The sequence below is a fragment of the Myotis nattereri genome (genome assembly GCF_964212035.1).
Source record: "Myotis nattereri genome assembly, chromosome: 17".
Taxonomy (NCBI): Eukaryota; Metazoa; Chordata; class Mammalia; order Chiroptera; family Vespertilionidae; genus Myotis; species Myotis nattereri.
Genome location: NC_138092.1, coordinates 4,166,416 through 4,190,198, shown reverse-complemented (window position 1 = coordinate 4,190,198; position 23,783 = coordinate 4,166,416). Strand labels below are relative to the sequence as shown.

At 53.4% G+C, this 23,783-nt stretch overlaps 1 protein-coding gene across 1 annotated transcript in view; it reads right to left on the bottom strand.

The window, feature by feature from the left end:
- Positions 1 to 268: 268 nt before the first annotated feature.
- KCNQ3 (potassium voltage-gated channel subfamily Q member 3) overlaps positions 269 to 23,783 on the bottom strand; it is a gene marked incomplete at its 5' end in the record, with an annotated part of 163,605 nt that continues 140,090 nt past the window's right edge. Inside the window, 10 exons of the mRNA XM_081110875.1 lie at positions 269 to 4,289; positions 5,878 to 5,962; positions 6,666 to 6,764; positions 8,295 to 8,426; positions 10,526 to 10,625; positions 11,472 to 11,674; positions 18,867 to 18,893; positions 21,190 to 21,284; positions 22,640 to 22,735; positions 23,301 to 23,411. Coding sequence (XP_080967001.1) covers positions 3,600 to 4,289; positions 5,878 to 5,962; positions 6,666 to 6,764; positions 8,295 to 8,426; positions 10,526 to 10,625; positions 11,472 to 11,674; positions 18,867 to 18,893; positions 21,190 to 21,284; positions 22,640 to 22,735; positions 23,301 to 23,411 — 1,638 coding nt within the window. The 3' untranslated portion in view covers positions 269 to 3,599. The remainder of the gene's footprint in view (positions 4,290 to 5,877; positions 5,963 to 6,665; positions 6,765 to 8,294; positions 8,427 to 10,525; positions 10,626 to 11,471; positions 11,675 to 18,866; positions 18,894 to 21,189; positions 21,285 to 22,639; positions 22,736 to 23,300; positions 23,412 to 23,783) is intronic.

Here is a 23,783-nt window from a genome sequence, read left to right as displayed (position 1 = left end):
CACACAGCTTAATCTTGTAAATTAATAAGTAAATGTTTTTATTACAGTCATTACAGTGGCATCAAATTATGAGAATGGTCTTGGCAAATTATGAGTAGATCCTGTTATGTTAGGATTTCCTACAAGTAATTATTCTTTCAATTTACAGTGTCCAGGAACTGCCTGGCACAAAATAGGCAAGGCATAATGCACAACTGTCAATTAATTAGCTAATTTTGAACTATAGTATACCTTGGGGTTTTCTAGATAGGTTTTTTTTTTTAATGAAAACCAGAGTTTCATAATATCAATGTCATGTCTAATAAATCTAAGCTCAGTTCCCAGAAAAAGCAGTTAGTGAATAGAACTTTCTCAGTTTGGTGTGGGGTTTTTTATTGTTCTTTCTCTCACAATTAAAAAAAATATTTTTTGTGTTTCCTCGTGTGCTGGTATTTGATAGTCAGAACTCACACTTGGTATCAAGTACTTTCTTCTCAGCTCAATGACATCCCTTTACCTGACGCTGGGAAAGTAAATTTGTCTCATTTTGATCCTGATAAAACATGACCTCCTCACATTCTCATGTGTCATACTGCGACACACCGAGCCTGGATCTGTGTAATGAGGCCATAGTTTCACTTGGGAAGATCATTCCTACTTTTTATAATGGAATTAATTGGTCACTATTTCATGGGATTCTGCTCAAACTGCAATTTCCTGGGCAAGCTTCAGAACCTCTGGTGCATCTGAAATAGTATAACCTTCACATTATCAACCAGTGCTGTTGGATTATCCCATCATTCTGTTCTTCTGACACAAAGATCTTTGTGGAAGCACACACTTTCTCCCTATAACTTAAGCTCAATCCTAGACCTTGAATTTCTGCTTCATCGCCAGCCATGTTGGTGATACTGCCTGGGGGCAGGCAACTTGAGCAGGTTTGGTTTGCTTTTCAAACCAAAGAGGACAGCAAAGCAAAAGATTTCAGATTTTTTTTAGATGGGAAAGAATAGCTCTTAAGAGTCTTGTCCTTTATCCATTCATGAAAAATGCATTCGGTCTTTGCACTGATAATGGCGACATACACATGTAGGAGACTGGTGGTGAGGAGCACAAACCCAGTCCCTGCCATCCTGGCCTTAGGAGCCAGCAGGGAAGCTGGCCTGCCCGCCAGCGGTTTGGGAAATAATACAAGCTCCCTCCTTTGTAAGTTATTAACAGACCCTGAGGCAGTCCTCTCACCTTGGGCCCGTGGTAATTATTTGTTAGCTTGAGGATGGGAAGTCCCACTCTTCCAGCTGAGAACTCCACTGAGTTCCTGGAAAATGGATCTATTTGTAAGATACTAAGCTTAGTAGGTTCTTCAAGAATATTAATAAGTTAGGGGAAAATAACGGGTGCCTATGTAGATTGTTTGATTCATTCTCCATTTTTTTTTGTTTCAAGTAACTCATACATAAAAAGAGAACACAGTAACATGTTAGATGGTAGGTGGCTCCATCGTTTCTGGTGAAAGATCCCAGGAGGTCAGAATCAAGAACCAAGCCCTAAGGAAGGGGCTTAGGCTTCCCAGCGCCAGCTCCAACGGCACTGGCAGGCATGTTGAGGGGAGCCGGAAGAGAACCAATGAGCCATGCCCTTTGCCCTTCAGATTGCTGGAAGGTCAAAGGCAAACCATATGGGAAGGGGTTTCAGATCCGATGTGTGTGATCATTCTTGTGTATTTCCCACCTCAGACTTCAAGGTCAACACCCAGCCATTCAGAGCACTCTCCATGTAAAACGCCCTTTCTACCTGTCAGGAATTCCTCAGGCCAGGCAGCAGCCCTGCCTGCTCACTGCATGCTGAGCCTCTGGTACAGTCCCTGTCGACAGAAACTGAACTGTGAGGAGATAGCCCCTCTCTCCAGCAGAATGTAAGGCCGCTGCGTCGGGTAATGACAACGGCGTCAACCAGATGTCTGCCACGGCGCTGATGGCTCTTGACAAGACTGAGGGAGGACGTCAGTGGCACTTACATGCAGACATTTGTTTACGCCATTTCAGTCATCCTGATGGTCTCCATGGCGACCATCCTCAGCCAGTGCTGAGATGTGCGGAAAAGGGTGAGGTGATAATACTGCCGAACCGTCATTTAGCTAATTCAGCCCAACCCTCACAGAAACCTTTTCCATCAAAGTGTTTCAGAGAGTAGCGGCATCCCGTAAGAGGCCACAGCCTCTTAAGCTTATGAGGCCTGTGATTAACGGTGAGATGCGTACAGGGGAGCAGTGCTCTGCAGGCTGGGGGCTGACACCTCCGCTGTCTCATGGTTAGGAGTGGTTTGAAAAATCTGCAGGAGTGAAGATGGACGGTTCTGGAAATACTGCCCATCTGCATATTAATTACTATTACAAGTAGCTTTCCTGTACTATTTTTTTTTTTCTGGATCCCAAACACAACGCATCAGGAAGTGTATCTGGCAAATAAGAGCAGACAACCCCCTCCTCCTGGATAAACTGTGTGGTAAGTGCTTTGCACACGACACAGGGTACAGGTGTCTTGGCACAATTCCCGGGCCCCCTGCAGGAAGGGCAGAGCGGTGCGGCCAGGAGCCCAGGCAACAGAGCGAGCCAGTGGACTGGGCTCCGGGCCCAGCTCTCCAGGGACAACGGCGTGGCCCCGGGCACGTCACTTGAGCTGAGCCGAAGGTTTCGAAGTTTTACAAAGAGACGTGGACCAGACAGACCGTGTGCCCTGTGACTCCGGTTTCCACTTGAGATGGGTGTTCTGTGTAAGTCTCATGGGGAGGGTGTGAGTGGGAACCTCATTTTGAAGGCACTGAACTTGGCTGCTGTGCAGAGGGGCACCCCACTTCTGATCAATGTCACCATCTTTGGCTACAGGAATTGGCAACTCTTTAAATGTGTGTGTGTGTGTGTGTGTGTTTTCTCCCCGCCAACTCATAACTCATCGGAAATGCTACACTGGGACAACCACCATTTTTTACGATGAGGAAATTGATGCGTGACACTAGACAATGGCAGACCACGTGAGGTCCTGTGGAGGGCTTTCAGAAGGCTGGGCCTCACTGAAACAATTTGGAAGGTTCTTGGTTTTGTCGATGTGGGACTATCTCACTCCTCTCCTGACATCTTAGCTCAGGAGACACCCTCACTGGCAGGTGAGAGCACTGGTGGCTGGCTCTCACACACAGCCGACCAACCACGGGCCTGTTTTACAGAAAGGGGTGGTGACCGGAGAAAGAACCTAAACTACCTTCCTGCTTACCAAACCCAAACTCAAACCCAAACCAGCCAACCAGACAGACAGATGAAGAGCTCGTGGGCGATCTCTCCCTGGACTGGTCCGATCGCGAGCAAAAAGAAGAGCAGGTGAGCGTGTGTCCCGAGGAGGCGAGTGGACCACGGAGCTAGTGCAAGGGCATGCAGACCATGCTGAAAGGAGCGGCTTCACGGCGGTGGCGTGGGAGGACGGCCATGGCCGGCCCCTGCTGGGGGCCGTCACGCACATGCAGGCGTCGGATGTGGCCACTGGGGACCGCACTGGTGAGCGTCAGGCGTGAGAGCAAGTGAGCTATACAGAGTCTGTGGACGTTCCCAGGAGTCAGCCAGGACCCCTTTACACGGGCTTGTTGGATGGGGTCCATATGGAATCCGAGATCCCGTCCCCCGTGGAGGACAGAGGCATGGAGCTGCTGGGCGTGAAGGGGTCCGTGTCCGTGTCTGTCTCGCCCTCGGCCAGGTATCGCTTCTCCCGCATCCAGCTCGAGCCCCCGCCCGGGCCAAACACGTCGTCTCTGTCTTGGGAGATGCTGAAGCCACTGGGAGACCGTTCCAGCTCCTCGTGGTCCACCGACATCAGGGACAGGGGGGTGTCGCTGTCCCGCGTGAAGCTGCGTCTCTGCCGGAGGCCGTGTGGGTCGGTGGGGGACGGGAGAAGCGTCAAGATGGGCAGGACGGTGGGCCGCTCCATATACGCCGGGGTGGAGGAGGAGAGGGTCCCGGGAGCCCTGCCAGGTCCGGGTCCCCCACGGGGCAGGCCCACGGGGTCGTGGGCGAAGAACCGATAGGGGCCGACTTTGTCGATGGGCACCTGGTGGAAGCTGAAGGACGGGTCCGGGAGCCCCGTCTCAGAATAGTTGCAAAGGATGGTTTTCATTTCCGAATCCCGGGGGTCCCCTCTCTCCTCCTCCGCGGCCGGGGAGGTGCCCTTGGCCGGGTCATAGCAGGGGATGTGCGCCTGCAGCCGCTCCATGTGCTGCATGTGCATGTCCACCAGGAAGTCCAGTTTCCTCCCCATGTCCTGCACCTGGAACACAAGGAGGCGGGATCACTGCCTTCTCGGGGCGGGTGCCTGTCACCTGTCCGGAGAGGCCACAACCACATTTAATTATCGGGAAGGAAGAGGGATCCTGCAAGTCCTGATGCTGACGGCCAACTAGTCCGTGCCTCCCCATTGCAAGCCCTGCGCACGAAGTGGTGCAAATCTAGACATAACCCAGGCAGCCTAAGCGAAGGCTGGAGGCAGGGAGTGCGAGGACAGGCGCTACAGGCCTTCCCTCTCCCCTGGGAGAAGGGGCCAGGCTGCCAGCCGTGTGGGTTGAGGAGCGGGAGTCCTTGATTTGCAAGCGTTCCCTTAGCCAGAAGCATGTGGATTGTCGTGTTTGCTGCTCCTACGAGGTGATATGAGCCCCAAAGATGCGGGCGGTGATGAGCAAGGATTGAGCTTCATAGAACTGGAGACCCTGCCTGGGGGCCTTGGCGGCCAGTGGGAGCTACAGAGATAAGCTGGGTCTGCTCCTACCTACCGAACTGGGGATTTATTTAATCTCTGTGAGTGCATATGCCGGTGTGCATGCGGCGTGTGTGCCTGCCTGCCTGTGTGCGCATGTGTGATATGTGTATATATATGTGTGTGCGCATGTGAGTATGTATGTGTGAATGTGAATGTGTGCCTGCATGCGTCTCTGTGCTCATGCATGTGTGCATGTGTGTGTGTGCATGAACACATGTGTGTGTGAGACCTTCTCTCCCTGACAAGTCATACTCACCAAGCAAGCACTGTGGGCAGGTATATCATCCCCTCCAACTGATGAGGATGCACAGCTCAGAATTAGGTAATGGCTGAGATGGTATCCAAGCGTCAGTCACTAACACATAGCAGTTACTATCTGACTCTGCTTTATGCGCTCCCAAGATACGACCTCATTTAATTTCTCACAGCCCTATGAAGTGAATACTAGTATCTCATTTTGAAGGCGAGGACACAGAGGCACTAGCAGATGAAGTAACTTGTCAAAAGTCACAGAGCTGGTAAGTGGACGGGCTGAGATCTTTTAAAATATAAATTAAAATTTAGAACTGAACGATGATATTCTTTTTAGGCCAAAAAAGAAGAATCATTGAGCTTTTCTCTCACTCTCCTGCACCGATCCAATTGTGAATTATGAATAAAATAGAAGGATGAATAGAAATCCTAATAGCAACTGACAGTGCCATTTCTCCAGGGTAACCTTAAGGATCTAGGGAATGGGGGGAAGGAAACAAACACTTCTTAAGGGAACACCGTGAAGCACAGAATGATAGCTACCACTTGTTAAGTGCTTCCTGTACACCCACTCCTTTTTAGGTAATTTACATACATCAATTCATTTCGTTTTCACAGCAAGCTTAGGAGGATTAAGATCTCCATTTTACAGATGAGGCCACTGAGGCTCAGGACAATTCATTAATGTGCACGTGATCACCCAGCCAGCAATTGTGGAATCGGCATTGAATTTCCACATCCTTTTTGGAATGGTAGATACTCACGTGTGTTACTGATCTATGGGAGGAAAGTGACATGTGGAAATCAATTTTATATGCTGGATTTTTGGTTCAGAAAAGGAAAGACCTACCTGTCTTTCGACTTTCACAAACTTCCCCATCATGCTTTGGTCTTCCATTTCTGATGCGGATGCTCTGGCTAGGTAGGGTTCGTTCCTAGGAAAGAGCCAACAGGCCTATAAGATTGTGACACCTGGTTTTCTCTGCAAGGTCGCTTCAGATCGGCGGGCCGTGGTCCCAGGAGCCATGACTCCCACGCGCACCCTTGTGCGGCTGGAAAAGGCCACGTGGGCCAGGGAAGGGACCCACGCTCCTGACTGTGCCCAGTGTTTGGTTCCTTGAAATGACTGTCCTTGGGCTTCAGTCTCAGGCTGCTGGTTGGGAGCTCCCCCAAGTGTGCGTGGTGGGGCGCAGGGAGGGGTCTAACCTCTGAAATTCTATACCGTGGGGGTCAGCATTTCATCCCTCCCATCTTATTAAGAGCGGAAAACATGCGGAATCTAGAAAATGGCGTGAAAGATGATGCGGTAGGAGTGGAGGTGGATGGGTGCCGAGTTCTGCTACTATGAAGTATTCGACTGGCTCCAATAAAACCTCTTATTTTATAAAAAAGAGAACCATGCTTTTCATTTTCAACAGCCATAAAACAAAGTGTCACCCACGTGGTCTGCGTAGGGACGGGAGGTCAGGGTTTGCACAGAAACCTTTCAAATGGCCAGAAATCAGAGCAGCCCTCAAACTCTCCATTCGGGGACCGGCAACCTCACCCGACCAGAAAGCAACCACTGAGACTCGGGGACGGGGACGCCCCCGGGGCTGTGGCGCCCACAGCCTGCCCGGCACTGTGCACAGACCCCACCTGGGAGACTGCTGGGATGGGTAGGTGAACGCTGCCCCTTTCTGAGTCTTCTTATGCTTCGGAGTCGATGGTGGCCCGGGGGTGAAAATCATATCTATTCTGGAAGAGAACACACAGTGAGGGGATGAGTGACAAGGCGCTTTACATGGGCAGAGAGGAGAGCAACGCATTCTAATCCCTCCTGTCAGGTGTGGGTGTGGAATGTGGAATTAAAGGGAAAAGAGAGGGGGGGGGGGAGAGACAGAAAAAGAGAAAATGTATCATCTCAATAGATTATCTTTTTTTGGTCCGCTGGTGTCGAGGGCATCATCCCCATCCCAGGGGATGGAGAGGCAGCCAGCCCATGGAGACAGGGTGAGGGAGGCATCTCCTTAATTCTCAGCGGAAATGCCCTGTGCCCCGCAGGCCTAGCTGGCCTTCAGCTCATCAATGAGGTAGCCTTTCCTGCCACACCCTAGGCTCTGTGCTTGGCTCTGCAGGTCTCTGCTGCTGGGAGGCATCTCTGGCCATCAGAGGATAAAGTCATATGTCTAAATATAATCACATACATAGTCATGCATATGGACATGTGTACGTGTGCATATCTAGGGCTGAGTGCATTAGTAATCATATTATGGCTACTAATATATTCACAGGTCATATAATTTTTCACCGCATGATATATATTTTGCAAATGTCATTTGATGGCTACATAACTTGAATGAGAGCAGGTTCCGTTCTTTCCTTTTGTTTTTAAGTAAACATATTTTTATTGATATCAGAGAGGAAAGGAGGAGAGATAGAAACACCAATGATGACAGAATCATTGATCCACTGCCTGCTGCAGGCCCCACACTGGGGATCAAGCCCGCAGTCCAGGCATGTGCCCTGACCTGGAATCAAACTGTGACCTCCCGGTTCTTAGGTTGGTGCTCAACCACTAAGCCACGAAGGCTGGGCTACGTTCATTTCTTGGTCTATGTTGTGACTGAGGAGGTGCGGCTGTTAGAGAGAGTAGGAGTGAGGCAACCAGTCACACCTGGATTGCTCTCCAGCTCTGCCACCTCCTGGCTGGGTAAGTTTTGGCAAGTCCTTTGCCCTTTGAGCTTTGGTTTTCTCATTGGTGAAATGGCGCCTTTAACGCTCTGCCTCACACGGTGATAAGGGATTAGACACATATAGGCAGAGCACCCAGGTGGTCAACAAAATATGGTGGCAATTAGCTGGGCATTGTTGCTGCTTCCATATTTTTGCTATTAGGATTGACGTCTGATGCACATTTTTTCAACACGGTGAAAAATTTATATTTAGAATTAGCCAGCTGGACCGGGTTTAGACGATTCCAACTTGGCTGGCAGCATCCAAAGCATCGCAGCCAGGGGCCAGTCGGACATATGCTTTCTTGCCACGAGGCCCCATCGGGGGTTGACCTTGGCCGTGTCAATGTCACCGAGCTTCCTCCCAGCCTGCTTGACCTGGAGCTGGTTGGCTCTGACATCCACAGTGCTTGATGGACTTATTTGTTCCTCAAATTTCTCTCTGCACTTCGCAGGCTTTCTGAAGGCCTGGCACGCTCCGCTCTGAGGTCCACCTGGCTTGGGCTCCTCTGCAGTCAGGAGAGCACCGTCCTCCCACGTGCGGCCCTCTTACCTGGTCTGAAGGTACTTGATCCGGGAGAGCATGTCGAGGTGCCCTGCGGAATACTGCTCAATCACATCCTTCACGTCATAGGGCCTCAGCGTCTCCTTGAATTTTTTCTTATAGAGACGGAACTGTAAGATCCTGTAAGGTGAAGTAGAGGCGTGTGTGTCACGCGTAGAGAAACTATAACTCGAGACTAGCAAGCTCGGGGGCAGTGGGGGAAAAGAGAACCCAAGAGAAAAGGACTTGATGGGGAGACATTCCGATTTGGGTCCTGGATCCAGCCTTTCGAGCCACACAGACGAGGCTGGTAGAACCTCTCCGCCTTGGTGCCTTCCTTCAATCGTTTGCATACTAAGAACATCAGAGTAACACTGCGAGCGAACATTTCCCGAGTCTTCATTCAGGCACTGAGCTGAGTGTTTCATGAACAATCTGCGGACAGACCGCTTTCTGGAAGGTGAGACGGTGGCCGAGAGCTCGGGCACTTCCCGGGGCGGGGCCACCTGCCAAGAGCCTCGGAGCACTCCTCAGACCAGGTCTGGATGCTGACAAGGCCCGTGTCCACAGCTGACATCTCTCTTCCTGAATCACCTTCTTAATCCTTTGGCTTGTAAGCTCCTCACAAAGAGAAACTAGCTTCTGTTCCCCCCGTTTTCTCAGGCTCTGAGTAAAGGGGGCACCCAGGACTCATAGATGCCAAGCCCTCACCTCCATCTTCCTGGGAGCCAACAGCCACCTGGGTGGCTAATGCTCCCTGAAGCCCATGCTGAGGCCAGTGCCCACTGAGACGGGGCAACTACAACCCCCAATCGCAGGTCAGCGGTAGGAAACAGAGCTGACCCCATCCAGGGCTCACACAGGCCTTCTTATGGTCGCTGTGCAAAGTTCATTCTGTCACAGCCCATGGCTCCGGTCCCTCAGCACTATTCTGACATATTGATTAAACCATCCAACTGACTTGCCATCCTCTCCAACCTCGTGTCCTTTTATAAGCCTGCCCTTTGCACACCTCCACTGAGGGAGGTGTTGGCCAACTGTGGCTCCAAGGCCAGAACCACCCACTGCCTGGTTTGAAAGTTATGCTGCAACACAGTCACACCGCCCATGTATGGACTGTCTCCGGCACCACAGAGAGTTGAGTACAGGCAGCAGAGATGCATGGCCACAAAGCGTAACCCATTTACTATCTGACTCTTTACAGAAAAAAGCCTGCCCACCCTGAACGAAGGCATCAGTAAACACGCTACAAGGACAGGACAGAAGGCAGACCAGGGAGCATGGCAGCACAGGCCTCCCTCCAGGCTGGCAGATCCCTCCCTGGGTCTTCTTGAGCGAGATCATTCCACCAGGCAGGAAGCCAGGAGCTGTGTTTTACCAGTGGCACTGCGGTCACACTGGACACGATGGTGTCAGGAGAAAGCAGGCCAATGGCTTTGCGGAGGTCCCCGTATGATAACACTCCCTGACTCACTGCACCGGGACCTTCTGCAAGTACCATGACTGGCTCTTGGAGAACCAACTTAGTTTCTAGAATTCACTGTGGCAGTGAACTGTGGACTTTCTACAAGCCTGTATCCTGATCACAGGTGTTGTTTTAAGATATATTTTATTTTTTTAAATTGATTTGAGAGAAAGAGAAAGGGAGAGAAACACTGATTTGTGGTTCCACTTATTTATGCATCACTGACTGACTCTTGTATGTGCCTTAAGGGGAATTGAACCCACAACCTCGGCTTATTGGGATGATGCTCTAACTAACGGGGCCACCTGGCAAGGGCCTTCCGATCAAAGTTTCCTTTAAGGCAGCGGTTCTCAACCTGTGGGTCGCGAGCCCTTTGGGGGTAGAACGACCCTTTCACAGGAGTCGCCTAAGACCATCAGAAAACACATATATAATTACATATTGTTTTTGTGATTAATCGCTATGCTTTATGTTCAATTTGTCACAATGAAATTGGGGGTCACCACAACATGAGGAACCGTATTAAAGGGTCGCGGCATTAGGAAGGTTGAGAACCGCTGCTTTAAGGGGTAGCACACCCCATGACTACGTGCTGATGTACAATCATTTGTCTTCAGGCAGCATCCCCTGTAGAGTATGGACAGACTCTGCATCGGCCTCCGGTTACTCCAGGGGCCTCCCGCCCACCTCCCCAAAGCCAAGCGCACTTTACAAAGCCCTGTCCTGGACAGAGCTGGGGCCTGGGGAGGCCACGGGCGGGGAGGTGGGGCCTCACCTGACGGCTCGGATGACGGCCTTCAGGGTGGGGATCATGTCTTCGATGAAGTCATTCCCGTAGTCCCTGTCTTCGGCCAGGGGATCGCCGGTCCCGGCATCTGGGAGGGAGACACGTGTATCAACGGCGGCCACAGCACCTGCAGAGGCTCAGGGCCCTCCTTCAGTCACAGCCTTCCAGGCTCAGCCACTTCCGGGAACCCTGCAGGGTCCTCCAGCTGTGAGGTCACTCAGCCTTTCTGAGCATCCCCTCCTATTACCCAGAAGTCTGAGCCACGGGTGCCTGCAGTTCAGAACGTGCGTTCTTCGTTCCCAGGGTGGCAGCTTTGTCACACAGGTGGGCATTAGTTCACATTCTTGCTCTTTCAAGTCCTCAGCCGGGTGACCTTGGGGGAGGTCACTCTCTGAGCCCTACTTATCCTCTCTCCATAAGTGAAAGGGAACTCAGAGGTGTTATTCCTGCACCCTGAGGGCTGCTCTCTGACACATCCTCCCACCCCTGAGGGTGCTGAGGCCCCGGGCTGCGGATCGCTCTGCACCCGGCCCCTCTCCATCTTTCGCGTGGACTCCATGGCCATGCACTCATCACTGCCACCCGAGGGACCATGGTGACAGGCCCCCAAGCTCCCAGCCGCGTCTGCACAGGTGAGTGTGGTAACGATGGCCCAGGAACAGCTACCTGGGTGCCCCCTGCCCTTCAAGCTGTGGGGATGAGTCATAGATGCCTCGAGTAAAGAGGAGGCAGTGAGCAGTGGGTTGAGGGAGGGCAGGGGATGGGCTACTTTGCAGACTGGGAGTACTTCAAGGTGGGGGAGAGTTGGAGGGAGAGAAGGAGGAAGGGAGGGAAGGAGGGAGGGAGGGGAGGAGGGAGGGAGGGAAGGAGGGAGGGAGAGAGGGAGGGAGGGAGGGAAGGAGGGGTCTTGGGCAGGGGCAAGGACAGGCCTTACCTTCGGAGCTCTGCCAGAAAGCGTAGGCTTTCATGCGGAAGGCGGTGCGGAAACGCTCTTTATTGTTTAAGCCAACAGGCTTTGGCTCTTTAGAAGGACTTTCTTCTATGGCATCTACATTCAGAGGGGTAAATAGCTTTCCTTTAGTATTGCTACCACGAGGATTAGAAAGGCGAACCCGATCCAAGAGACCCAGCTTTTGGCTACAAAATAAGCAAAAGTGAACAATTTTCCTCCTTGAGTGCAGGCTTTTCGGACTTCCCGACCCTCTCCATAAAGACACGCACATTCTGCTCCGCGCCTGAAGGGGACGGGCGCTCAGGGCTAAAGCTGATGGAGGCGCTGGGACTGGGCACGGCTGGGTGCAGATCCCAGCTCCACAGTGAACTAGCTACACCTTGGGCATGCGCCTGAGCTCCTCCGACTTCAGTTCCCTCCTATGCTTACGTGTAAATGTACTAGTAAAACGCTAGCCAGGTCGGCGTGGCTCAGGGGTTGAGCATCGCCCTGTGAACTAGGAGGTCATGGTTTGATTCCCAGTCAGGGTGCATGCCCAGGTTGTGGGCTCGGTTCCTTGTGGGAGGTGTGCGGGAGGCAGCCAATCAATGATTCTCTCTCATCACTGATGTTTCTCTCTCTCTCCCCCTCCCCCTTCCTCTCTGAAATCAATGAAAAATATGTTTTAAAAAAGACGATACAAATTGGCCCTCTGTGTCCCCCAGTTTCACATCCACAGAGTCACCCAACCGAGGATCAAAACAGTATTTCTGATCTGCACTTGGGCATCCACAGACATGGTGGGCCGACTGTAGGCATTGATCTTTGCCCTTTACATAAGGACCTGGGCCACGCATGGATTCTGGTGTCCGCGGGGGTCCTGGAACCCGTCCCCGTGGATACCAGGGACCACTGTAGGTATATTTTGGGGGAGTCAAAAGGTGCAGGTGGATGTGTGACTGTGGGGGTCAGCAGTGGTGCTATTCAAGGGCTCCCTGTAACCAGTGTCTTTTGTAGTTGCACGCATTTTACTTGTGGATTAGAAGTTGCTGTTCTGAGAAAGGGTCCCTGGGCTTCCTACGCCCAGTGTGGTTGGCACATACACACAAAACATAAACACCAGGAAACGTAAAGTTGCCCTGGTGCAAAGCCCGGCTGCGCCTTGACTTGAAGTCCAGCTCTCCCCTTCACCAGCCAGGTGACCTTTGGGCCCTTCTGTGACCTTGGGCCCATTTGTGAGCCCCAGCTACCACATCTTTAAAGTGGAGAGAAGCATCCCCACTTCACCCGGTGGCTATGAGATGATGTTGGTCAGGGATTTGGCATAGAGCTTGGCACATCTAGGTGCTCCAGACATTATTTTGGTCCTTCTGTTTCTTTTGTTGTTGTTGTTTGTTTTTCTTTTGTGCCTTCTATTTCCGGTCCTGCACCTCCAGCCCTAGTGAGCATGCGGAATGAAGTCCTTTCTGGGAGGTACACAGCAGAGAGAACCCACACTGCATGTTTCCACACACCAATATCCTCAGCTCAGTGACCCCCCTCCATCCCCCACATGGGGCTGACACACAGTGGGTGCGCTTGTGGTATAAACGCGTGAGCAAATGAACCAGCTCTGCGTGGAACTGAGATAATTAGCATTTCTATAGAGTGTGTCTGGTTATGACAGCCATGTGCATGGTGCCAGCTGCTGACATCTTTGTGGTGGCGTGGCAAGGAGGTCACAGGTGCTGGGGCCGCAGAGGAGGCTGGATCACCCCCATTTCCGCCAACCGAGCAGGTGCCCTGTGCTCTCTGCGCACCAAGTCCTCGCGGGCTGAGTCTAACAACACCTGCTTCCCAGGCGCCTGGGGAGCATCACACAGAATAACATCTGCCAGGTTTCTTGCCTTCCGCCTGGCCCCCGAGAACACAACACATGAGGGAGCGGATGGCTGAAGCCCTGTTATCCCAACTCCCTCCGGCCCGCTCTCTCCCCAGCACCGCCCCCTCAATGCCCTGCCCGGGCCGATTCAGAGACATGCAGTTTCCCTGACCTGAAGTCACAGCTTCCGAACCTGCTTTCCTCGCCAGAACTAGACGAATGGCTACCAGGACAGAGAATGACCTGTCAAGGCAGGCAATCGGCTGCACCCACGCGGAAGATTTCCCTACTTATGAGTGCGGGAAAGGGGGGCTGTGGCCCAGTCACTTCTCAGGCCCCCTTCTTCTCGGCCCCTGCCCATGTGTCCTGAGGGTCTGTCCTTCTATGTCCACCCAGCCCCTCGCCTGTCCGGTCGCCTCCTGCACGGCTGGCCACACTCAGGCCCACGGCTTGTCACGCCCTTGCTTGCCTTCTCAGCCGCCCCCATCCTCACCTGCCCTTTAAGGCCGCCTGAGCGTCCCCTGGACATTCCGCACCCGCCTCTGCCGCACAGACACGCTGCGCTTTCCCGTCAGTTTGCCATACTGTGTGGAGATGGCGCGTTCCCACGTCTGCCTGCCCGCTGAACGGCGTGGTCCGAGCAGAGCAGACACGTTGCCTTATTATCTCCGAACCCAGCACACGGCCCTGCTCGGCACACCCGATGGGCAGGGCAGCAGCGAGAACCACGGGCTTTGGGGCAACAGCAGGCTGCGCAGGCCTGTCCTGAGAAAGGTGTGCCCTGGATACGGGACTCATTCTGTCGGCTCCCCGCTTCCTCTCAGCCCTGGCGGCACACGGCTGACTGAGGGTAAGTGAGCAATGCCTGCTGAGCGCCAGCCACTGTCTGGGATGCCAGCGCCTCCCAGAAACGCTGGCTGTCACCATTATCTCCGTTAGCAATCCTCTTCCCGCAGCCGCCTAGGAAGGTTAATGATGTGTGGAAAGGATGGGTACCATTTCCTGGGCCACAAAAATAGTTGTGTGCCCTTGTTTTTTTAATGAACTGAAATGAGTTCCTGGGAGCTCTCTATCATTTTACAGCACTCCTTTTAATTGTTTATTTCTCTATTACAATCGGCATCCAATATTCTATTATTTTACAGTACTTATTCACACTAGACTCAAATACTCCCCATTGTCACTGAACTTGACCTCGGCAGGAGATAAGTCTATGCGGACTCAATTCCAATTAAAATAAGCAAAACAAAAGCATCGGCAGCCACTCTGTCTGCCAGGAGAGCCCCCGGAAGTGCTGACTATCGGAGAGCTAATGAGAGGCCCCTCCGGCTTCTATCTGCTGAGTTTGGGATTCGCTGGTTTGGCATTTACACGGTTCAGTGCAACCTCGAACAGTCTGAACGGCCGCGCTCCGTTCACTTAATGCGCCATTGTTCAGAGAAGATGGCTGACAAGATGTGATTTCATCAGCATTAGGAACCCGGAGGCGGCGGGCACAAGTTACGGCCATTGCATCGAAGAGGCTTAGGGAATTCTCCCTCTAGCAAAAGTGGGCGATCAGCTTACTTCTAAGTTGTGTTGCCTGAAATCTGACATGCCCAAAGGATCGTCACGTGCCAGGCAAAGTGCACCCCTGAAACTCAAACCCATCCGGGCCTTTCTCCACTCAGACTTCCAGGGCAGGACTCGGGCCGTGGGCTCTGAGGGGCTGCGGGCCTGGCAGGAGAAGCCCTCCCTGGAGCTGACGCCCCATTTCCTGGGAAAATGAGGACAGGCGATTCTGAAACGTGAACTGGGAAAACTGCAACTCAGTGGGTTGGGGACGGAAAGGTCAACTCAAGATTGTTCTGTCCGGAGGGAGGCGGCAGGGGCTCCTGACTCCGCTCTCAGCCCCAGGGAAGTCCAGCCCCAGCCCTGGGCAGTTCCCTGACTGCACACCTCCGGGCCTTTGCACCTGCTGTGACCTGTTCCCGGGAAACCTTCCACTCTCCTTTCATCTCAATGACTCTTTATCCGAAACGTGGCTGGACATAGTGGGGAGGGCTAGGACGCTCACTGTCGCCCCCAGAGCCCACGGGCTTCCCCCAGCATGTAGCCTGTACTTTGATTCTCTCAGAAACTCCTGTCTATTTTTCGATTGGTTCATAATTCAGAGGGAATGGGGTGCTGTCAATGGGCACTCCCGCATGTTCCCAAAGGAGAAGTGAGACCGAGCCCTTAGGACGTGCCAGGAATCCCCTGGAGGTTAGACTGGCCCAGGCCTCGCCTCTGCATCTCAGTTACTCGAAGCCTGGCCCCACTGGCAGGGTCTGGATGGCAGAAAATACTAACAGCGGTCGGAATGGGTCCAGGCTCTTATTTTGCTGCGGGTAATAATTTTCTCATCAGTAAAATAAGGGGCTTGGCTTAATTGAGCTTTTGATTCCTGCACACCTTTAACAGTCATTAATTCCGGGGCACGGAAGGAGATTTATGGCCAACATCCTCCATCACCCCGGGAGATGAATTTCATGTGGCTGACGTCACAGGGAGAAGGCAAAGCCTGAATTATAGCGCCTGCCGATGCTCCTTCCCTCAATAGTATATCCTGGCTCCGAGCCCTTCGCAGGGACTCCAGGTATGTGAGCCAAGAAAAGGCGGAAGAAGACAAACCAACAGATTAGGTTAACAGCTCCCAACTACCAGTGACTGCGACCATGAACTACAAAGATAGGCCACGTCCTGCTCTCGCAACTTTCTTAGCTGTATCACCTTGTGCAAGTCACTTGCCTCTTTGAACCGCAGTGTTCTCATGTGTAAAATGGGGGTTAAAAATAGCTTCTACTCAAGGGCTCACTGTGAGGCTGGATGTGCTTAGAACTATACCCGGCAAGCCGTGAGCATTCTTTATAAATGACTGTTATGATGCTTGAATTCTCTGATCCAAAGAATGATCGTCTACTAAATCTGACAGCTGTGCCGGGAAGGACATAATACAAGACAGGAGATAAAGAAGCTGCCTGGAACACACTGCTTCCCTCTCCAAAGACGAATGCAGAGACAGCCCAAAGGCTGCTGTTCAGACTGAACTGCTCGGAAATACAAAGCGAACGACTGGGCTCCAGTAAACAGCATTGTCAACAGGTACCTGTTTTGAACATTTGAAAATGCTAGTTTCTAGCAAACAAATGCCCCTGATCATCAGCCGTGCTGCCTGTCTAATGAACAGTCCTAACTGATGCTTAAAATGATGTCCCAGCCCTAGCCAGTGTTGCTCAGTGGATAGAGCATCGGCCTGCAAACTGAAGGGTCCTGGGATCGACTCTGGACTAGGGCACATGCCTGAGTTGCAGGCTCGATCCCCAGTAAGGGGTGTGAAGGAGGCAGCCAATCAATGATTCTCTCTCATCACTGATGTTTCTGTCTCTCTCTGCCCCTCCCTTCCTCTATGAAATCAATAAAACACACACACACACACACACACACACACACACACACACAAACACATGATGTCCCGCACACAACACACCCATCTTTTCTGGTGCAATCTGTGGAATAAATGAAGCTCGGAGGGGTTCATTGTTGATGGTGTGTAATGCAATATTATTTTTAGGGGGTTAAGAATTTATGGGTAGAACTGATGCCTGTCAGGGGCAACTGTGATTTTTGTCTGCTCTATGTTTCATCCCTGTTTTTCAGGGAAAAGGACCGTATTCTATTGGGGAACTGATTGTCCAACTTCAATCAAGTGACTCTAACGGGAGCTGCCAATCATAGCATCGTGACCTCACACCCAGTCACTCTAACAGTGGACACATGGCCCAGGGTTGGGCTGGCAGTGGCTTCTCACTCTCTGGGCCAGAGAGTCTGTCCAAAGTGTGCATGTGGGACACAAACTGGGCTGACCCAAGGGCTTCCCTGGGAATTTTTGCACTGGAGCTGCGTGCAAAGAAAAATGTAGGATCCTGGGGCTGCCTGCACCCACACTTTATCAGGATGGCGAGGGTCGGCCGAAAGAGTGAGACCACAAAGAGAAGCAGAGGGGAGAGAAGGGAGGAATCCCAGAAGGTCCCATTCCTCGTTTGCCATGGGTTCCCAGCACGTCTGATGGGTGACTTGAGCCATGACATTGTCCTCCCAGTCCCAGGTCATTTAAGTTGGGTCTCTGACACTCATAGAATATAGTCTGCCTATCCATCACCCACCCACCCACTCTTTCTGTAAGCTTCAAAATGCCTCTCTGGCCTTCATTAACCCAGTGCACTGTGATTTTGGCATGGACGTTCCAGTTTGGCTGAATTCTGTTCATGCCGGTACAGAAAAGGCTCCTAAGTAGACTGAGTAACTTGCAGTATCTACACTTGCATGATCTAAAACCCTGTTGGTCCCGAGAGAAGGAGGGGAAAGAGCACCCGCGGGGAGTCCTGAGACCTGGCTGTGTCACCCCCGGAGCTCACAGGCCCTGTAACTTGGGGTGAGCCTGCCCCCCACCCCCGGGAGGCTCGGCTTCTGTAAAAGCACCCCTCTGAGGTGTCTCCCCGCTCTGCCTCTGCAGTTCCCTAGCAGATGTCCCCTGAGCCTCCTCGGCAGTATCCCCCAGCGCCCCCTATAGCCTACACTGGGTCCAGGAAAGAAACGCGCAGCCTTTGAAAACAGGCACAAAGGCGGTGGCAAGGCGGCATTGCTTCTGTGGGGAGCTCAGTGCTGTCTGTGAGGGGCTCTTTAAGGTGGGGTGACGGAGGGGATAGGGCACCATGGGCCCCGTCCGGAAGGACGGACCCAGATTCCCACAGACCACTGTCCCCAAGTGGTTCCCCTACAAGTTGGTCCAGGGCCCTGCCACCTCCTCTGCCCCGCTCCTGCCAGCTGCAGAAGAACGCGGTTGAGCTGAACGGCTAGGAGACTGAGTGCAAGGTGCCCAAGCAGTCTGTCCACATAACAGCAAATACATATCTAAGCTGGCGCTGGCAGGGACGGTCCTGCTTCACAGCCTCGAGCAGGTCCAGGCTCCCTGCTTCGCGGCATCTTCCCGAGAGGGAGCGAGAGGGAGGGACAGAGAAGGCTCACGGCCTCACCGGGGCGCCCACAGCTGTGGGGCCACGAATTCCAGTCCTGACTCCCTTTTCAAAGAGCCACCCGGGGGCCCAGGAAGCAAAGGAAGCGACACGGAGTGAAGTACCATGGTCTTCGTGTTCAGACCTGAGTTTGAATTTTGGTCTGTCACTCAGTGAGCCGGGTGACCCAGAGGGAGTGAGCCCCAGTTTCCTCAATCTAAACGTGAGGCTCGGGGGGTGCACTGTGGTGGGGAGGACCCACTGAGACAGCGGGTGCGGGACTCCCGGCACCGAACCCACCTCGAGGAGAAACTCAGCAAGTGGCGCGGCTGTTACCACCAGGAAGGTGTCCTGGAGGAAGTTAACATGAAGCGGGGACGGGGAATAGTGGTTCCCACGCTCTATCCGTCACCAGCATGGCCGCCCAGGGGCCCTGCACCACACAGAGCTGGGCCCTCCGTCCGGACACAGCGGTGGAAAAGAAATTCACAATCAGAAACGTACCTGGCTGCTGCCTCCAGCTGTTCCTTCCTGTAAGGCGAGGAGGGAGAGAGAAATGGAGCATGAATTATACAGAACCCTCGCCCCACAATGTGCCCCCAGCTTCCCTTTGATGAAGGCAGAGGGAGAGAGAGGAACCCCAGGGAGAGGCGGTGAGTCTGGAGGGGACCCACTGAATGAGATGGGCGTCTCCAGCTAGACCCCAGGCCCCTGCTGCTCTGCCCGCTCAAGGCTCTCCTCAGCCGTTCATTCATCCATCCATTCACTCATCTAGAAAATGGTTGCTGAGCACCTTCTCTGCCCCAGGCCCTGTGCTGGGCTCAGGGCATCTGTCTAGCGATGGGGACAGACCAGGGAACCAGGAATGTCATCATTTAGCAGCTACACACCCATCACTCTGTCACCACCATCATCACCATAGTCGACATCATCATGGCAAATATTACTGAGCAATAATTAACAGGCAGAGACCATTATAAGTGCTTTTTTGGATCAACGTATACCAACCCTATGGAGTAAGTACTATCACGCCCATATTCCTGATGAGAAAACCGAGGCACAGGGAGTTTCAGGGAATTGCTTGAGGTCTCACAGTTAGGAAGCAGCAGAGTCAGGACTCAAACCCAGGCCACCTGGCTCGGTGCCCGTAGTACTAACCACGAGGCCGCGTGTGCTCTGCACACATTTGTGACTCTGAGCCTTCACTCAGGCTCTGCCGGGAACTCCCTGCCTCTTTGCCCTGCCCAGGATAGTCACGCTCATCCTTAGCATTCCAGCAGAAAGGGCCCCCCTTTTTTTGTGTGTTTTTTATCCAACTCCCCAGGGTCTACACTGAGCTAATCTCGCAGGTGGGACTGTATTCAGATCACATGGTGTCAGTTAGAATTACGTGGTAGCCCATGAACTGCTTGGGGCCAGAGCCTCGGTATTTTTAGCTCCAAAATCTGAGCAGCCCATACCCTGGCCCGCAGTGCGTGCACAGTAAACACTGAGGGAATAATTGGCCTATCGCTGGGAGGGGGGAGGGAGAAATGGGGAGAGAAGAGGCATCGTGGTAGTGGAGTATAGGGACAGCGGGAGAGTTAGGAATTTCTAGTTCATGGTCAGCTCAACATCTGGTTCCAGTCTGGCCTTGGGCTGGCCACACAGCCTCTGGCCCATTTCCCCCCTGAAGCACGAGGACAGAGGGAAAGGGTGAGGGAGTGGGCTGAGGGAAGACAGGAGAAGGAGGACTGGGAGCAGTGTTAAAGAATGAGGGGCATCCCTTCCCATCCTTTCTCCTTCTCCAAGACCATGAGCTCAGGCCTTCTCCGTCATCACACTCCCCACTGCCCCCTCCCCAGCCCTCGACCCTGACTCACCTCTCCCCAAGATCTGCCCCATGGTCTCACCTCCAAACACACCACCTCTTACACCTGGCCCCACCCACCGGCTTCCCTTCTGTGCCAATGATGACCATGAAGGGTCCCGCTGACGATGGCCAATCCTCCGCCTGTGATTCAGCGCCCATGCCCTCTGCCCTGCTCTCTCCTTCAGTCCTCCCTCCCCACTGTGCCCACCTTTACCCACTCTACCAGGCCTTTCCCATTTCCATGGCAACGTGCCTTACACTTGAGAACCTCTCACTTATTTTGGAGGGCGCCCGCGAGGATTCACTGAAACCTAAACTTGGAGGTCTGGACCGTAGTGCACATCTAATAAACACTAATTTCTCCCGCCCTTTCCCAGGTGTTGGCCATGGAAAGGGGTTTTTATTTTTTCCCTTCCTTTCTTCTCCCCTTCTGAGAACACAAATGACATCTTGGGGTCCCCTGCAGCTTCCACCTGGCGGTTCTCAGCCTCCGGGGCGGCAGCAGGTGCAGGCCAAGTGGGGCGGGGGAGCAGGCATTGCCAGGGCGGCCCCTCACACTGGCTCCCCACTTCCTCAGCCACTGATCCCACTCACACATTGATACGACCTTCCCTTATCAGCCACTCAACATCGGCACCCTGAGTCATCTGGGGTTTCTTTAAAAATGATGCCTGCCCGGCTGGCGTGGCTCAGTGGTTGAGCGTCAACCTATGAACCAGGAGATCACAATTTGATTCCGAGTCAGGGCACATGCCTGGGTTGTGGGCTCCATCCCCAGTATGGGGTGTACAGGAGGCAGCCGATCAATATTGATGCCTGAGTCCCCTCCCGGGGGAGTCTGATTAATCACCCTGGTCCCTGGGAGTTTTTAAGCTCCCTGTGATCCTAATGTGTGCCCACGGGCACCAATGCAGACCCATGGGAGGGGCAGCTGGCCACGCCCTGAGCGGTCCAGATGGGTCACCCACCACTTGCCTGAAGAATGGAAAAGAGACGACTGACTCATAGAACCTCCACGTGGCCACCAGGTCGATTCTGTTGGGGTTGGTAGCGTAGTACCGCCAGGCAGCCTGCGGGGAGAAGAGACCGACCTGGTGTCACCTGACTGCTCACACGGTCCCACAGCCTTAGAGCACGGCTCATGCCCTTGGAGGGAGAGACTCCCAAATCCATAGGAAGACAAATATTGTCTTTGGTGCCACTTCTGGGTGCAGGAGACAGCGGAGAGGGGGTTTGAGGCTAATGTGCTAGAATTACTGGATACTGGGATGGTTTGGGGTTGGGGGGATCATGGTGTACACTCTTGGAGACTGGGGCTGGCCTGGAAACGACAGTGTGTAGGGTAGCATCTAGGACCATCCCATATCAGACCCACGGAGACACTACCCGGACACAAGTCACGAGTGGGTGGCCATTCAGTCCCATGCAGCCGCAGCCAGGACTCTCCACTCTCCCGTTCTCTGTGCTCCCCACAGCCAGGAGGCCACGAAGCACAAAGTCCCTCTGACGTGATGGGAGCACTCCTGCCTTGGCCACCGCCTCTCACCATCGTCCCAGCCTCCAGCCCAGGGCGGGGCGTGCTGGCCACGGAGAGCCGGTAGGCAGCCAGCAGCACTGCCACAGGATGCGTGACAGCGGAACACAGCGTGAGTTTCAGTTCCCCGTGTAAGGCCTCTCTTCCTCTCTGGCTTATGGGCTCCAGAGCTGAGCCCTTGCAGAAGTGAGGCCACACCTCCTTGCAGTGACTGGCTCAGCTCCTAGATGCCAGGCTGACTTCCTGGTGGGTCCCCCAGTCAAGACTGGGGTGGGGAGTAGAAAGACCCAAATTCTCCACTGCAGCTTAGTTAGTAAGACAGCAGATGGTCCCGGCCGGTGGGACTCAGTGGTTGAGTGTTGACCCAGGTACCAAGTGGTCCCCAGTTGGATTCGCAGTCAGAGCCATGCCCAGGTTTCAGGCTCAATACCCAGTGGGGGGCGTGTAGGAGGCAACCGATTGATGTCTCTCTCTCACTGATGTTTCTCTCTCTCTCTCTCTCTCTCTCTCTCTCTCTCTCTCTCTCAAATTCATAAAAACATATTTTAAAAAACACAGCAGATGGGTTGGTCTGAGTCCTGAGATGGTCTATTTCCTGATTGGCTTAGAACCCGGAAGGAGGAGGGATAGGACTGTCACTAAGCACCCACCGAGCCCGGCCAGACAGACAACCACAGAAACACCACAGCCACCCATGTGCAAGCTGGTCCTGGGTTGGGTCCCAGGCCATGGGCATGCCCACTCCTGTAGAAGCACACACACACACACACACGTACACATGCTCACATACATGCACACGCCACCACATACATGTTCACACCCCCATGTGTGCACACATGCACCAGGCCTGCACAGATTTAATCCCATCCCGCTCACCCGCTGCAGACGAACCTGAATGAGTTCAGCGGCCGGCTTCCTCCTTTTCTCAAAGTGCTTCTGCCGGTGCTGCTCCTGCACCTTGAGCGCCAGCCCGGACCCCAGGATGCCCTGGAGGGAAAGTCAGGCTCAGAGGCAGCCCCCCAGACGCTCCTGGGAAGCCACCCGCTCCCGGCCGCAGTGACAACACCAAGTGCTGGGGAGAAGGGGCGTAGGCTGCTGGGTGAAATGGAGCCTTGCCGTCTGGGAGGCCTGCCTCTGCAGCTTAGTGGCGCTCTGCCCGCCACTTCTACCACTCAGCCACTTCCTGACTCTGCCACTTTTCAGCCGTGAGGCCCTGAGCAAGTCTGTTATCTGTGTGGCTCAGTTTTTCCGCAGACATGGAGCTGAGCAATCCCAGGGCAGGCTTGGAGATGCCCTCCAGGGTTATGCCAGAGGAGGGAGCGACAAGCAGTCTGAAGATGGCAGCGGGGACACTGGGTCTTGGAGGACTCACTCCCGGCAAAGGGACCAGCACAGCGCGTGGCAGAGAGCCGGCACCACGCTGCAGGGATGGCTAGTGAGTGGGCAGCACTGGAGTTCATGGCGTGAAGGATGGAAGGTGAGGTGACAGGCAGAGCGGGGCCAGGCGGGGAGGGTCCTGTGTGTGCACTCGGGTGCACACTGAGGTACTCACGGCCGGCAGGGCAAAGAAGGAGACGCCGATGAGCGAGAAGGTGGCTGCGATCAGACGGCCTTCCCACGTCTTGGGGGTCTTGTCTCCGTAGCCAATGGTGGCCAGTGTGATCTGAAGAGAGAGGGGCTCAGACGAGGGGTCCCCAGGGAGAGGGAAACCAGGGCTGTGTCCCTGAGCTCCCCCCATCATATCAGCCTCTGTACTGACTTGGGGGCGGGGGGCTGTGACTATTTAGAATGAGATCCTGTAGGAGAAAAGCTACCAAGTATCAAGGGACTTACATGGGTCCTTGAGGGCACACCTGCCCTGAGTTAAGGATTTCCTACCTGTAGTCGACGACTCACAAATGTTTCAGCAACTGCAAACATGTTTGTGCATGTACCTACGTGTATTTGTGTGATTTTGTGTATAGCCACGTTACCAAGTATGTGTGCTTGTGAGTGCATTTACATGTATGTGGACACAGGTATGCGTGTCCAATGT